Raw genomic sequence first — 15,721 nt, 5'->3', positions numbered from 1 at the left:
CTAGCATGCATGAAGACCCGGGTTCGATTCCTCAGTACCCCACATACATAGCAAAAAGCTAGAAGTGGTGCCGAGGCTCAAGTGGTAGAGTGCTAGCCTTGAGATAGTCCAAGGACAGTGCTCAAGCCCTGAGCCCAAGCCCAGGACTGGCAAAAAAAATGCAAATGCTTGTCTACCTCAGACTTCCAGGATAAAAACTTTGAGGAAGGACCTAGAGGAAGGAACTAGGGGATCTCTTTCAAGAAGCCCCAGGAGTGATCCTGGTGCTAGCTGCAGCATGAGAACCACTGGCTCATGGCTTGCAAACTCTCTAAGAAAGAATGCCCTCCTAACTGCTTGTGTCTCAGGCCTCCATGGTACCACTGGGAAATCTGGTGCTGTGGTCTGAATCTGAGTTGTATCTCCCCAAAATGCATTAGTGCTATTGAAGGTGCTGGGAATCTTTAGGAAATGGGGTCATAGGTCATGGAGATCCAGAAAGAATCCTGGCATCCTGGTTGGCTCCCCCTTTTCTTTCCCCTCCTCTCCCTTGCCCAGCCTTCACCTCCTCTACCTTTCCTCTTCCCTTCCCCCTTCCTCTCTCTCTCCCCTATTATTTCAGCTAACCTTGGTTCCTAATAAAACATGGTGGGTCTAGGACTGAAGGGATCTCCCAATTGGCAGAGAAGAGGCTCTTCCTTGGGCTGACACAGACAGACCCATTCAAGATTCCCAGTGCAACTTCCAGGCAAAGCCGCAGGCCCACATACCCTTCCTTGAGATCAGGAGGCACAGGGCCACTAGTGGGTCTGACAGGGCCTTTCCTCAATGCCAGTGCAGTCGTTTATTGGCTTTGTGAGTGTGCATGCATTTCCTAGCTCATACTCCCAATTTCTTCCTTTATAGGATGTGAAGGGAAAATATGTAATTGCCTCCTTTGCCATTGAGAGTGGAGAATGAGAAAAGGTACTACGTGGCTCATGAGACCCATCCAATGAACGGAGGCAATTATTGTTTCAATGTCCTCCTGTCCTATCCTGACACTTTACACTTTTCTGGGTTTTTGTTTGAACTTTATGTCATTCTTTTCTGCAAACCAGAACCTTACTTCCCCTCTCATTTCTTGAAAGCAAGATTGGAGCTGCTAGGCTGATCTCGCTGGAAATCTCTGTACTGTGTCTAATTTAATGCCCAACATGCTCACTGTTTTATGAACAGAATTTGTGCTCTTTTCTCTCTTATTGTTCTCCAAATGTAGGAATGTTGTAGTGTGTGTGTGTGTGTGTGTGTGTGTGTGTGTGTGATGGGGAGGGGTACTGGGTATTTGAACCCATGACCTTGCACATTTTAGGCAAGCACTATATCACAGAGCCACTACTGCTCTGTTTGTGGTTTTTAATTACCTTAATTTAAAATAAGGAAATGTTCTGAGAAAGTGGTATAATAACAGCATCGATACTAACCATTAGGATCATTACAAACTTACTCATCCTCAAAGAACTGCTCAAATCTACACACCTTGAAAGTGAGTCTATATGGGATGTTGAGAGATGACAGGAAGAAGTAACATTAGGGTGGATATTTCCAGAATAGGTTCTGGAAGTAGAAAAGGAAAAGGGAGGGGGAAAAGGAAAAGGAAAGGAAAGGAGAAGGAGGGGAGGAGGGGGAGGGAAGGGAAGGAGAGGAGAGGAGAGGAGAGAAAATTTGTAAGTAGGGAAGAATTGTGATTGAGTAAGACATTCTTCTATTGGAGAACCAAAAATAAGATAGCCTTTTAGCATGTTAGAGGTTCTCAAAGACGATCTCAATTCTGCCAGTAAAGAACCTGCTCTTCTTTATGACAATTGTTAATGACCCATGAACTTAAGACTCTGTTTCGTGCATTTTAAGAAATTACACCATCCCCCTTTCTGCAACCAATGTTTACTGGCACAAAGAGGAACCAGAAGTGCTCACTAAAATATTAAGGCCCTGATAGTAGTGCTTGTCCACGAGGACAGGAGCATAGGCCTATATTCTTTTTTTCTTTTTCTTTTTCTTTTTGCTACAAGAACAGGAGTTGAACTTGGTTCCCTGATACTTTTGCTTATTGACTAGTACTCTATCAGCTGAGCCTTGACTCCAATCCCAGAACCACATTCTTTATATGTGAACAGAGTCAAGTTTCGGCTCCTTTTAGCTCTTACTCTCTGCTAGACTGGGAGATGAGCCATTGGACAGGTCATTGGTAAAGGCCAGTTCTGCTCTGATGCAATGTGTGGCTCGGATGACTGTTAACCACAAGCTAGCTCATCAAGCAACAGTCAAAGTTTAGCTAAAAAGCACATGTTGGGCTTTTTCCTCCACAATTTCATTTACTCCAATACTACTTTTCCTTTATTCATGGTCATGATCCTTATCTTATGTTCCTTCACTCCATCAGCCAAATGTTTGATTAAGCAAACATATTGCAAGCCTATTTACTCATGAGTTATAGACAATGCACAAACGACTGTCCATCTGTATATGAAATATGGTGTGTCAGGCACCGGAGGCTCTGACACACTCTCAGCTACTCAGGAATCTGAGATCTGAGGATCATAGTTCAAAACCAGCCTGGGCAGGAAAGTCCATGAGACTATCATCTCCAATGAACTAACTAAAAGCCAAATCCAGAAGTGGAGGTATGGCTCAAGTAGTAGAGTACCACCCTTGAGTAAAAAAAACTAAGAGAGGGCCAGGAACATGGCCTAGTGGTAGAGTCCTTGCCTAGCATGCCCCAACCCCTCTCCCCCATTCCATTCCTCTGTACCACAGACACAGAAAAAGTGCTGTGGCTCAAGGGGTAGAGCACTAGCTTGAGAAATCCCAAAGACAGCTCACACCCCAGTACTGGTGCATACAAACACACAAAACACACACACACACACACACACACACACACACACACACACACACACACAAATTAGGTATAGTTTTATCTGTTATGTTTTAGATTAAATACATGCTCTGCTCTTCCTGCATTTCCACGGACCATTTTGCTTTTGATGTTTAGGGAAGCCATTGGAAAACCTGTGTGGGAGATGACTTCGTATTAGAGAAACAGTAGTTTTCTGGCCCAGGCCGTCAGCCTGGATGCCTCTGAGGCTGGCCTGTGGAAAGAATCCTGCTACACTGATGTCTGGTCCCTTTGAACCATTACCACAGGCACACATAAACAATGGTTTGGGCCAGTGAGGAAGTGATCTTTGTAAAAGAACCACAGCAGTATCTAAGCCAACTTTATCTAAACGAAAGCTCTCCCTTACTTCCTACCTTTTCATGCCATCTCTCCCTCTCCTCCTTTCCTTTCTCATAGAAGCTAAATTACTGCTTGGCCAAGATATGGAGGTTTTGAGAAGGAGGTTGAATACCTACACAGTGGGAATCCCCAAATACAATTATCACCCATCACTCTCCTTTCACATCGTCTTACCTTCAGAAGAATTGCGGAATTTCCAAACCACAGTTCTAAGTGACACAGCTCAACCACCAGCCACACCATGGTACTTCTGCAATTAGGATGGTGGCAGCCAGTGAGGCCACGTATAAGTCCATGGTCCTCTTAGAAATGTAGCTATTTGGTAGGGAAGGGGACAGAAATGAGGCAGCCTAACCAACTCTATTTTTTTGTATTTTGCTTGAAACTATGGAAACTTAACTTCCCTGCAGAGGCTGAAGAGCCCACAAGAATTCAGGACTGGCACCTATAATCCTAGCTACTCAAGAGGTTGAGATCTGAGGATCAAAGTTCAAAGCCCCAAACAAATCCAAGAGATTCTGATTTCCAGTTCACCAGCAAAAAGGACAGAGGAGGTGTGGCTTGAGTGGTAGAGCTATAACGTTTTTGCGTAAAAAAGCCAAGCAAGAGCTGAATTCAAGTCCCAGCAACACACACACACACACACACACACACACACACACACACACACACACACAGAACTCACTGCCCCAGTAAAAAATATAATCATCTAGGTGGCTTGGCATTGTTCTTTCATACTGCTAAGTGAGTGGTTGTTTCCCTCTTTTTTTTTTTTTTGGTGGATGGGTGGGGGGTATTGTGGGGCTTGAACACTGGGCCCGGGCACTGCCCTGAACTCTTCAGTTCAAGGCTAGCCCTCTACCACCTGAGCCAGTTTTTTGGTGGTTAAGTGGAGATAAGAGACCCATGGACTTTCATACCTGGGTTGGCTTTGAACTGCAATCCTCAGATCTCAAGCTCCTGAGTAGCTAGGATTAGAGCACTGTCCCTGAGCTGCTTTTGCTCAAAGGTAGCATTTGAGCCACAGCACCACTTCTGGCTTTTTCAGTTTATGTGGTACTGAGGAATGGAACTGAGGGTTTCATTCATGCTAGATAAGCACTCTACCACCAAGCCACATTCCCAGTCCTGGATTCTATTCTTAGAGAGGCTGACACCTTATTCCTGATCAGATTCCTCTTCCACATAATGTCTCTTGTTTCTAAGTGATCTTGTATCTACTACCCAGAAAATGCAATAAAAAGATTGAGGGCCCCTCCAAATAGGTCAATGTTTTGTTGTTGTTGTTTGCCAGTCTTGAGGTTTAAACTCAGGGCCTGAATACTGTCCTCAGGATTTCTCAAGGATAAAACTTTACCACTTAAGCCACAGCACAACTTCCAGCGTTTTCTATGTATGTGATATCAAGGAATCGAACCCAGGGCTTCATGCATGCTAGGCAAGCACTCTACCACTAGGCCACACATCCAACCAGGCCATGTTTTTAAGTCATATCTTTTAAATTGATTTGGAGAACTAATGTGTAAGTCCCAGATGGTAAAAATCTCCTGATGTACCAGGCCACACCAGGTACTGGTATATCACATGTTTACTCCAACCTACTCAGGAGGCTGAGATCTGAGAATCATGTTTCAAAACCAGCCTGGCAGAGAAGCCTGTGAATTTTTATCTCAAATTAATCAGCAAAAACAAATGGAGGGATGGCTCAAGGAGTAAATAAAGTGAGAGCATGAGGCCCTGAATTCAAGCCCCACAGTTCTGACACTTAAAAAAAAAAAAAAAAGAAAGCCCTGGAGTTTGGCCTAGTGGTAGAGTACTTGCCGAGCATGCACGAAGACCCAGGTTCGATTCTTCCCATACCCACATACATAGAAAAGAGCTGGAAGTGGTACTGTGGCTCAAGTGGTAGAGCTCTAGCCTTGAGAAAAGTCCAAGGATAGTGCTCAGACCCTGAGCTCAAGCTCCACAACTGGCAAAAAAAAAAGAAATGTTCCTATAGTTTTTTTCAGCAAAGGATTAAACTGAGAGTTGAACTGGAGTTGAACTGGGAATTCAATCCTTGGAACTGCTAGAGTGGGTATAAAAGGTAGGTGACATGGAGAATGAAGTCTGAAGGTGCTTGATGAAAGCCAAATTAACCATTAGGAATGGCCTGAAAAGGGGTGAGAAAGGTTCAGATAATCAACCCATGGTGACTCTGCCATGAGTCCTAAAGTATTTCAAACCAGGCACTGAGCAGTTTTAGAAGCTAGTGAGAAAAAAAAGAGGCCATAGATGTCCAGTCACAATGGTGAGGACTCTCCCTAGCACTCCTGCACACCTACACCTCACTGAACAAGAGTGCTCCCTCTCTAGATGGGTGGCTCCCCAGAGACGGCCCCTCTCCCATCCACTCCCACAGGCACCTTGTTCATAATGTTTCTGACATTCTAAATATACATGCCTCCAGTGGCCCAGGACTCAGGTCACCTCTGTGTCACCTCTTGTCTGCAACTGAAGGTCACCTCTCTGGCTCAGCCCACTGCATGGTAGGAAGCCTTCCTTTGTGACAGGCCCCTAGTCACTGACAGAGGAGCAGATCTTTGGCTGATCTATTTAAATACATGCTGCATAAAGGAAGAAGCACATATTTGCATAACATCCTTTCTGATTTGCATCCTAAATAGAACCTATACCCCTCTTCCCTGAGCTGTCCAGGTGTTTCCAAACAGGTTCTTATAGTCAAAAATACAGAGCAAGAGAAGGGAAATAGCCTTGCACAATGCCCTGTACATTCTGTTCTTGTCCGGGTTGCTTAAGGAAGCTATTGTTAAGAAAGTCTGCATGTCACCTCCAGACTGCCACCAGAGAAGGGAAGGGCAACTGGAGGAACCCCTAATGGCCTCAAGATGGTCTGAACTTTAGTGGGCTCTATCAGTCTCCCCCACAGGAAAATGATCAGCTCCCCAGACAAAACTGGTTTGGAGTGTCTGGAGGAGGTCATACCGCCCCCGACCTTCCCTGTAGTACTGGTGCTCAGCAATCTGAGGAAGGGCATCTACAAAGCCCTCTAGGTGAAGTTCAGCCTTCTGGGAGCCCAGTGGCTGAGGCAGACAGATTGGTTTTGGTGATGGTCTTCACACCTGCAAAGAGCCCCATTGTGAGTGAACAAGCATCCAGATTTGAACTCACTTGGCAGTATAGACCCGCTCAAAGGCAAGTGTTCCAGTCCTCTGGAAGCTCCGCCCATTCTGCATCCTGCTTTCGTGTTCCACCTTGTAGGCAAAGAATCCTGAGGAGGGAAAGGTTTGGATTTTGTTCATCTCAGGGATGTTCAGGAGATTTCACAGTTTAAATAAAACATTAACATGCTTCTATGCTAGGCCAGTGGCTCACACCTGTAATCCTAGCCACTGAGGAAGCTGAGTTCTGAGGATTGTGATTCAAAGCCAGTTTGGGCCAGAATGTCCAGAGAATCTTATCTACAATTAATCAGCTAAAAGCAAGAAGTGAGGCTATGACTCAAATGATAGAGTGTCAAAAAGCTAAGAGACAACACCACACACACACACACACACACACACACACACACACACACACACACACACACACACACACAGTTTCTTTAGCTTGATTTAGAGCAGTCCTAAATGTCTTCCTCAAGCATTATCGATAGATAGATAGATAGATAGATAGATAGATAGATAGATAGATAGATAGATAGATAGATATACTCAGCATGTGCTGTCTAATCATTGCCTTTGGACTTGACACAGTAGCAAGAAGGAAATAGCTCCCACTTTAAGGCTTTTGCAGTCTAAAGAAGTACAGAGTAAAGCAAGAGTTACACTGGAGAAATTCAAGCCCAGATGAAATCTCATGAATTCACAATACTATCAGGAGTCAGATCCCTCAGCTTAATTCATTGTCTGAGTCACAAAAGAACTTCTAAAGAAAATAACACCTAGGATCAAATCTAAAGAACAAGGAGTAATGAGTCAAGCAGACATCAAATGGAGTGCAAAGGTCTAGAAGGGACGATTGTCTGTCATGCTATATTATTAGCAAAGGATAGAGGATGAAGACTGGGGATCATGACCCAGTAGATGTAGATGAGTTGAGAATTATTCTTTCAAGAACCTGCATCTATTATCCCTTCCCATGCACCACATGTTTTTCTTATATCTGAGAACAAACCAGACAAAGAGCTTTTATGCCCCAGCAAGGAGAGTGGAGGAAGAGAAGATCACACACAGTAAACAAAACTCATACATTAAAACTGTAGAGTTGGAGCCAGGAGTTTGGCCTAGTGGTAGAGTGCTTGCCTAACATGCACTAAGACCCAGGTTTGATTCCCCGGTACAACATATATAGAAAAGTATCGGAAATAGTGCTGTGGCTCAAGTGGCCAAGCTCTAGACTTGAGAAACCCCAAGGACAGTTCTCAGGCCCTGAGTTCAAGCCCCAGGACTTGCAAATGGATAAAAACCCCAAGGACAGTTCTCAGGCCCTGAGTTCAAGCCCCAGGACTTGCAATGGATAAAAAAAAAAAACGTCTCTGAAGTGTGCTCTTTTGGATGTCTGGAATGAGGCCCAAAGGGAAGATAATACTTGAGTCAGGGCTCAATAAATAAATGTCCATGGGAGTCAGGCACAGTGGCTCACACCTGTAATTCCAACTGTATCACCAGAAGAACACAGTCTGAGACCAGCTCTAGGCAAAAGAATGAGACCCTACCTGATAAGTATCTAGAGTAAAAGAAAGGACTGAGTGGTATAGTACTTGTGTTTAGTACCACTAGGAAATTGGGAGGGCGAGGTGCAGGAGATGGGGGTGATGAGCATCCATTGAATTTTTCAGGGTGTCTGTGACCTGGGAGGGAGCCTCATGAAGAGACCTGAAAATTAGTTCGATTTGAGAGTGACATGGAGTTGTTGAAGAAGGATAGACTTAAGCAGAGGATAATCAGAAAGCCAGTCTGCTTCTATGTATCAGGTGCTTACAGGCAGGCATCAGGAGAGAGGAAGGATGTGGGAATTGACTGGGGGGGGGATGAGCCAATCACCCACAGCTTGAGTGTAAGAGCTACCTTCAGGTTGAACTGTGCTCTCCTCATTCTCTTATGCTACTCTTTGTTCCTATTTCAAGAGTGAATAGAGGAAGATTCTGAGGTTCCTTTTTATACACTTTGTATTATTCTCAAAAAAAAAACATGAAAAGGGGGCCATATCAATTGTGTAAATGAATAAAGCCTCTCATGGTTTTATTTTTGGTAATAGATATACACATACACACACACACACACACACACACACACACACACACACACTCACTCTTTATGGGACTAGGTCCATTTTGTGCAAACCAGGGGGCGGGGTAAGGAATCAACCACACTCTAGGCAATTTGGTAGGAACTTGCTATATAGTCCCTTGTTGAGTCTTGCCCTAGTTCTGTGAAGTAGCTGATAGTTTCCCTGCTCTGTCTGGGGGAGAGGTCACTTGATCAAAGCCACTGCAAGGTGATGCTGAGGATTCAAACCCATGCTATCATACGGACGCTCTATGCTCTCCACAGGACTCCATCAGCTACCCATGATGTAACATATCTGCCCATCTGAGAGTTTCAACTCAGCGGAGAGTGGGGGGGAGGAATTCTGATCACTTTCTTTCCAGAATCCAAGATGGCGCCCTCATCACTGAGCAGGTGAACAAGGCTAGTGTTAACAAATATAAAGTTTATTTTCTCAACCAGAATCACAGCTTGGCCAATCTTCTCAGAATCTACCTCTTCTCTTTCCCACCCTTCCTCTATTCCAAGAAAATAGGCAGTCCTCTTCTCATAATCCTGGCCCATTCCCTGCTACCTTCTTCACATCTTTAATTTATTGCTGCTGTCCCCACCCTAAACCCTCCATCTTTTCTGTGCTCCTCCTCTTTGGCAGCTGTGGGGCTTAAACTCAGGGCCTGGGTGCTGTCCCTGAGCTTTTCTGCTCAAGGCCAGTGCTCTGTCATTTTGAGACACAGTTTGACATCCAATTTTCTGGTGGTTCTTTGGAGATAAGAGTCTAACAAGCTACCCTGCCCTGGATGGCTTTGAACTGGGATCCTCAGATTTCAGCCTTCTGAATCACTAGGATTATAGCCACCAGCGCCTGGCAGCCTCTCCCCTTTTAAACCAACTTGGGAGAATTATCCACATTTGCCCTTTTCTTACCAGCCACTCACTCCCAACCTCTTATAATCCTCCAGTACATTCCAGAAACTTTATGTACAAAGACCATGAGCAGGAGCACACTGTTTAGCTGCTAATAATATTAAGGCAGAACTAGGTGTGGGGACCATCACAGACTGATTCAGCTGCAGTTACGAGGAACCCAGGGCCTGCAGGCATGGCTAGCTATCTTTCCTATCATCTCCTACAATACCTTGAAGAGTCACCTGGGAGATTTACCTACCAATACCACTTGGCAGATGAGAAAATTGGGAAGGAGGGGGAAGCAGAGAACTCAAGATCTCAAGAACTCAAGTCCCTCCGGATTATCTGAGAAGATCTTGAAATTTAATTAACCACCAGATCCATATGAATCAGCAGCACTGCTTAGGGTATGTTGTACACTGGTTAATAAGGTGTCTCTAAGAGAAAGCTATGTGATTCCCAAGATCATTGAACAGCCTGCAATCCCCAGACCCAATAAGAAGCTTCACACAACCTACACGAGCTCTCCAGATGTCCTTTAGACCCTCTGACTGGATGATCATGCTGGTACACACCTCAGGCATCCAATCAGTCTGTTGTTCACGTTTAAGGCTTCTGGGCCAATGGCAACTGTTCAGGATTGTGGTGATGTGACGTCCAGTGGCCCAGACACAGGACCACTCAAGATCATGGTGAGGGAATGCAGAATGTCTATGGATGAGAAGCTTTGCCCTGATTTCCCAGCCAGGCTCTTTTTCTGCTCTCATAAAGACTTTTGCCTTAAGGAATCTTCCATGAGTCGGTGATTCTGTTTCTAGAGCCTGTCAGACTCCAAGTTAGATTGTTAAGCTTCTAACTGCAGTGTCCAGGGGTTTCTCTATGCGTATGTGTGCTGAGAGGGAGAAGCAGGGGTGGTGGCCACTCAGCTCTCCTCCTCCACACAATGTTCATAGCCCCTCATTACCCAGGCTATCATGCTGCCCTTCTTGGCATCAGCAGGAAAGGACTTGAAGGAGGGGTAGGGGAAGCTGCTAACTCTTCCCATACCAGTAGGGCTGTGGGAACAGCGCCCCTGGTAGAGTTCATCTTCCCTCTGCATCTTCTCATCACCAGGCCTGGCTCAGTGTTCCCAGCCCTGAGAAGGTAAGCCTCCCCTCAGCTCACCCTTCCAAGCTCATGAGTCTGGTTGCCCCTGAAAAGCCACTTCTTTAAATGTAAATGTCCTTTGCAAGGGATGGGTTTGATTCCTAGTAAACCCATCATCTATTGGAGACATCATCAAAAATGTGTGTAGGCTCTGGGCATAGTAGTTCACACCTATAATCCTAGCTACTTGGGATGGAGAGGGGGAAGATGATAGTTTCAGGCTAGCGTAGGCAAAAAAAAGTTGAAAAACCCCCATATCAACAACAACAACAATAACAAAAGCTAGATGTGGTGGTATACACTTGTCAAGCCAGCTGCATAGCAAGCATAGAGAGATCCTGTCTTGGAAATACTGAGAAGAGAGAGAGGTCTGGAGGTGTGGCTCAAGTGGTAAAGCACCTGCCTAACAGTACAAATTCCTGTGTTTGAACCCCAGTACCATCAATAGCTAGGATAAATAGATAGACAGACAGACAGACAGACAGACAGATGACAGACAGAGAAATACAAACATGCATACATGCATGCATGCATATATACATACATGGATTCATACATAGATAGTAAATACATGTAACCTTGTCAAATGTCAAAGCTAAGCCTAGCCTGCCTGTCTTAAACAAGCTCAGAATACTCCATGAACTTACAGTTAGACAACACCACGTAACACAAATCTATGCTATAACAATATCAAATTTTCATGCAGTTTCTTGAATAGAGTAGTTGAAAGTAAGGACATGAAGTTCACTTAGACCACTCATAATGCCAAAGACTCCTAAATGGAACCAACATGTTTTCCCCAGGTTTGTCTCACATATAAGCTGGACTGGGAGAAGGTGATGGCACTCCACCTTCCACTATCTGGGAAACATTTTAAAGTTTCTCCATGGGCTGGGAATGTGGCTTAGTGGTAAAGTGCTCACCTAGCATGCGTGAAGCCCTGAGTTCGATTCCTCAATATCACATACACAGAAACCGCCAAAAGTGGTACTGTGGTTCAAGTGGTAGAGTGCTATCCTTGCAAAAGAAGCTCAGGGATGGGGCCCAGGCCCTGCTCAAATCCTAGGAATGGCAAAATAAAATAAAATAAATAAGATAATAAAGTTTTTCTGTTGTGCCAAATCTACATTCTGCTGAAGCACACTGGAAGAAGCACATAAGTTAGAAAAAGTGTTGATGACTAAAGAATGTTCAAAGGCAGAGGAGGAAGTCACGCCAAGCAGGCTAGGCTCTGCTCAACCTCAGAAGACAGACAGATGCTGTGTTGCTGTCTTGGAACACAAACAGAGTGTGAAGTGCCTAGTAAATGACATGGGATTAAAAAAAAAAACTAACAAGAAGATCCCAGAATGGCATTTGAAGGTTGGAGAGGAAAAAAATACACTTATTGAATATTTTTATGGTTAGAATTACAAAGAGCAGCTTTGAGCCTACATTTATCTGGACCTTCTCATTTGCCTAAAAAACTCAGTTACAAATAAGCAGAGGTATGGTGTTCCAGCTCATTTGAATTATTCTTGTTACCCTGAAAAGGGTAACAGTAAGAAAAGCGAGAAAGAAAAGAAAAAAAAAAGATGGTTTCAGATGACCTAGGAGCAGGGGTCACACTCAAAAGGACAACACAATTTATCCAACCCCAGGTGACAAGGACAGAGCTCAGAAACTCTCTTCCCTTAGCTCAGATAGGACAACTCTGTGCAGTCATAGTGAGCCCACATTCTTCTAGCTGGCTTCCCTGGGGCTGGAGAGGGCCGGGACAGTCAAATATCTCTACTATCTCTCACCCAGCAATGTAGCTCCCTGCTTATTGGTAATGCCTCCATGGCCAGGAAGCCCCCATCACATACAACCATTCATGGAGGTCTTCAGGAGAGTTCATTGTGCCCTGGCATTATAGTTCATGATCTGTGGGCATGCTTGTAATCCTAGCTTCTCAGAAGGTTGAATCTGAAGGCGGTGGTTCAAAACCAGCCTGGGCAGAAGTGGTCATGAGGCCCTTAGGTCTAATAAACCAGCAAAAAGCCAAAATGGGAGCTATGGCTCAAGTGGTATAGCACTAGTCTTGAATAGAAAAAAAAGTGAGAACATAAAGCCCTGAGTTCAGGCTGCAGTACACACATGCACATGTGTGTGCATGCACACACACTTAATTTAGAAAGACTCGGACTTTCCATCATCTCTAATTGGACCTCCTCTCCCCAATGGTGCTACAGAAAGAAAGCTCCTCCCACCAGCCAAATGATTTTAGGGTGGTAACGTGGCTCAAATAGTAGAGTGCCAGCCAAGGAGCAAATGCATCCAATACCTGGTCTCAGAAAAGAAAAAAAAAGTCTGAAATCCTACCATGTACCTCCAGTGTAGAAAAACAAGCTAAGCAACCATTGAACATTGGCCTAAGTCCCTGGTGCAGCCTAGAGAGGAGAGGGGAGGGGAGAAGGGAGGGGAGAGGAGAGTTGGGGAGAGGAGAAAGGAAGGTCTGTTCCCACAACAGGGAGCCTTGCAGCTTGCCTTAGCTCTCAATAAGAAGGTGCAGGGGAAAATGAACTTGACCTTCCCAGCTGATCCCAGTCCTATCTAGGCATGTGAGAGGACTCAGGCTCCCATTCACCAATGATCACCAGGCACACAGTTGGTAGGGGAGGGATAGTAGGGGTTGGGGAAAATGCCACCCAGAGCTGAGGAACCACTAGCCACCTATCCAGGCAACTTTGCAAAGACTGCTGGGTCACTGTGGCCTTTGTCCCCTGTCCTTCAAGGCAGGAACTGCAGATATCTTTCTCAGTTCCATGTCCCCAAGTACCCAGGTCTTAGCTGGTGCAGACCAAGGTTTCTATAGATGGATACATGGTGACTATTTATTCTACCCTTTCTCAACGTTCTAGAGACAAAGGAACCCCATTGAAAAACAGTGGCTTGAGGATGGGACTGCCTAAATAAGTGTCTTGTTTCCTCTCTGAGCTGCTACTCACTAGTGTGATTTGATGAGGTGTGTGATTATAAAACTGTTTGGGTCTGAGAACAGCAAAATGTTGATCCATGAGGAGCATACTTGAGTGTGCAAAGTGGGGTCTCGGGTGGGGAGAAGTCTTGTGCTGTGCCCAGAAAGCAAAATCACCAGCTGTCCACAGTCAGGATGGAAGCAGAGGACAGAATATTCAAAGTGATCCAGTATGCCAGGTTCCAACTTGTGACAGTAAACTCATTCCGGAATGACTGCAAAGCCATAGTTGTTTTCCTTAGTAATTATTCTCTGTGTCCCCTAGCCTAATAAACAATAAGCCAAAGCCACTGCAGGATATCCTTGCTCAGGAAGCAGAGACCTGGAAATCTAGGCGCAAAGCCAGCACAGCCAGAACAATTTCGAAGACTTTTTATCTTGAATTAACTAGCAAAAATAAATAAACTGGAAGAGGAGCTGCGGCTCAAGTGATAGAGTGCCAACCTCGAGTGATAAACCTAAGCAAGAGTAGCAGGCCCTAAAATCAAGCACCAGCGCGCGCACACACAAACACACACACAAACACACACACACACACACACACACACACACACACACACACACACACAGAACCTGAGGTAGGTAGGCTTAACTCAAATCTTTAGGAATAGTTTTACACAGTACTGCCTTTTTTCAGATCCAGGAACCCTGCAAAGATAATATTCTCTCTCGTTCTCTCTCGGATACATATGAAAAATAACTCAATACATTGCGAGAGAAAAACACTATAAGATCAAAACTCATGATTCTTCATTAAAAAAAAAAGTAATTGACTAGAAAATGACTTTCACTTTGTGCCTCTCCAATTCACTCTTTTTCTCTTTCCTCTTTCTTTCTTCTTTCCTTTCACACACAGATGGCTGGTAACCTTAGTTGCAAGGCAGGTGAGCGAACAACACCAGAGATCTAAGTGATCATATGTCTCATGCCTGTCTGGGCTCCTTGCCAACCCCTCCTTCCCTGGCCACTTTAATTAATAGTTAAAATGCTGATCACAGACACCAGCGGGGCCTGGGAAGGAGAGTAGGGCACCAGCCCTTCAGGTTGCTGCCTTTCTCTGCAGAAATGGCACCATCATCTCATGAAAGAAAGACCAACACAAGGAACTTGTCCTGTTCACCCAGAAATCCATGCATCTCTAGGCATTCAAAGAAACAAGTAGATAAGGCACACAACAGCCTAAGTATGACTTCCAGACATCTCCAAACAAAACACTCCTCCATTCCTCCCAGAGTGAAGGCTTCCCTTACCATTCTGGACCGCACTAATGAGGGTGACGATGGCCAACAGGACAATATTGCCCAGGGTCTCTTGGTCCATGCTTGTGGCAGGCTCTGCAGAGGGGAACTGGTCTGGTCCCAGCACCAGAGCTTACTGTTCAGAAAGGGGAAGTGCAGACCTGAACCCGCCTTTCATCACTGCAGTTTCCTGGTGGCCCCAACATTATTTACAAAGTGCCGCCTCCTCCTCCTTCTCCTCCTCTTCCTCTTCCTGCTCCTCCTCTTCCTCCTCCTCTTCCTTTTTCTTCTCCTTCTTCTTTCTTCTTCTCCTCCTCCTCTTCCTCCTTTCTTCTCCTCCTCCTACTTCTCTTCCTCCCTGTTCTCCTCCTCCTTCTTCTTCTCTTTCTTGTCTTTCTCCTCCTCTTCCTCCTTTGTTTTCTTCTTCTCTTTTCTTATTCCCCAGTCTGTGGTTCCATGTGACCTGCCAGGAGAATCAGAGTTTGGAGAAAAAGCAGATGGTAGTGTGTCTTCCTGCACGACCTTGTCACGGAAGGCTTCCTTGAGACGCTGGACTAAAAACCTCCCCAGCATACGCCCATGCAGAAACAAGAGGATCTGAGAACCACCATGTCAGCAAAGAGAAAAGGGGGAAAGAAGAGCAGATGTCCATAATCCTAGCTACTCAAAAGGTTGTGAGATAAGGATTGGGGTTCAAAGCCAGCCCAGGGAAAAGAGTCTGTGAAACTCTAATCTCCAGTTAACCACCAAAAAGCCAGATATGGAGCTGTGGTTCAAGTAATAGACTGTCAGCCTTGAGTGACTTAAAAAAAAAAAAAAGCTAAACAATAGCAGGAAGCCCTGTACTAGACCCCTCCCCCCACCAGGGAAAAGAAAAGAAAAATGACTTATATGATGCCAAAAG

The 15,721-nt window shown here is 45.0% G+C and overlaps 1 protein-coding gene across 3 annotated transcripts in view; it reads right to left on the bottom strand.

The window, feature by feature from the left end:
- Alox5ap (arachidonate 5-lipoxygenase activating protein) overlaps window positions 1–15,721 on the bottom strand; it is a 68,686-nt gene that overhangs the window by 16,591 nt on the left and 36,374 nt on the right. For all 3 annotated transcript variants that reach the window (XM_090342219.1, XM_090342218.1, XM_090342220.1), the window contains exons 2-3: window positions 14,830–15,280; window positions 6,431–6,530 (exon numbers count right to left, since the gene is read on the bottom strand). In XM_090342219.1, the coding sequence (XP_090198345.1) occupies window positions 6,431–6,530; window positions 14,830–14,899 (170 nt within the window). In that variant the 5' untranslated portion in view covers window positions 14,900–15,280. The remainder of the gene's footprint in view (window positions 1–6,430; window positions 6,531–14,829; window positions 15,281–15,721) is intronic.

Source organism: Megascapheus bottae, chromosome 11, assembly GCF_031878675.1.
Source record: "Megascapheus bottae isolate mThoBot1 chromosome 11, mThoBot2.hap1, whole genome shotgun sequence".
Lineage (NCBI taxonomy): Eukaryota > Metazoa > Chordata > Mammalia > Rodentia > Geomyidae > Megascapheus > Megascapheus bottae.
Note: the sequence above shows the minus strand (reverse complement) of the source record. Positions and strands in the feature narration are given on the sequence as shown.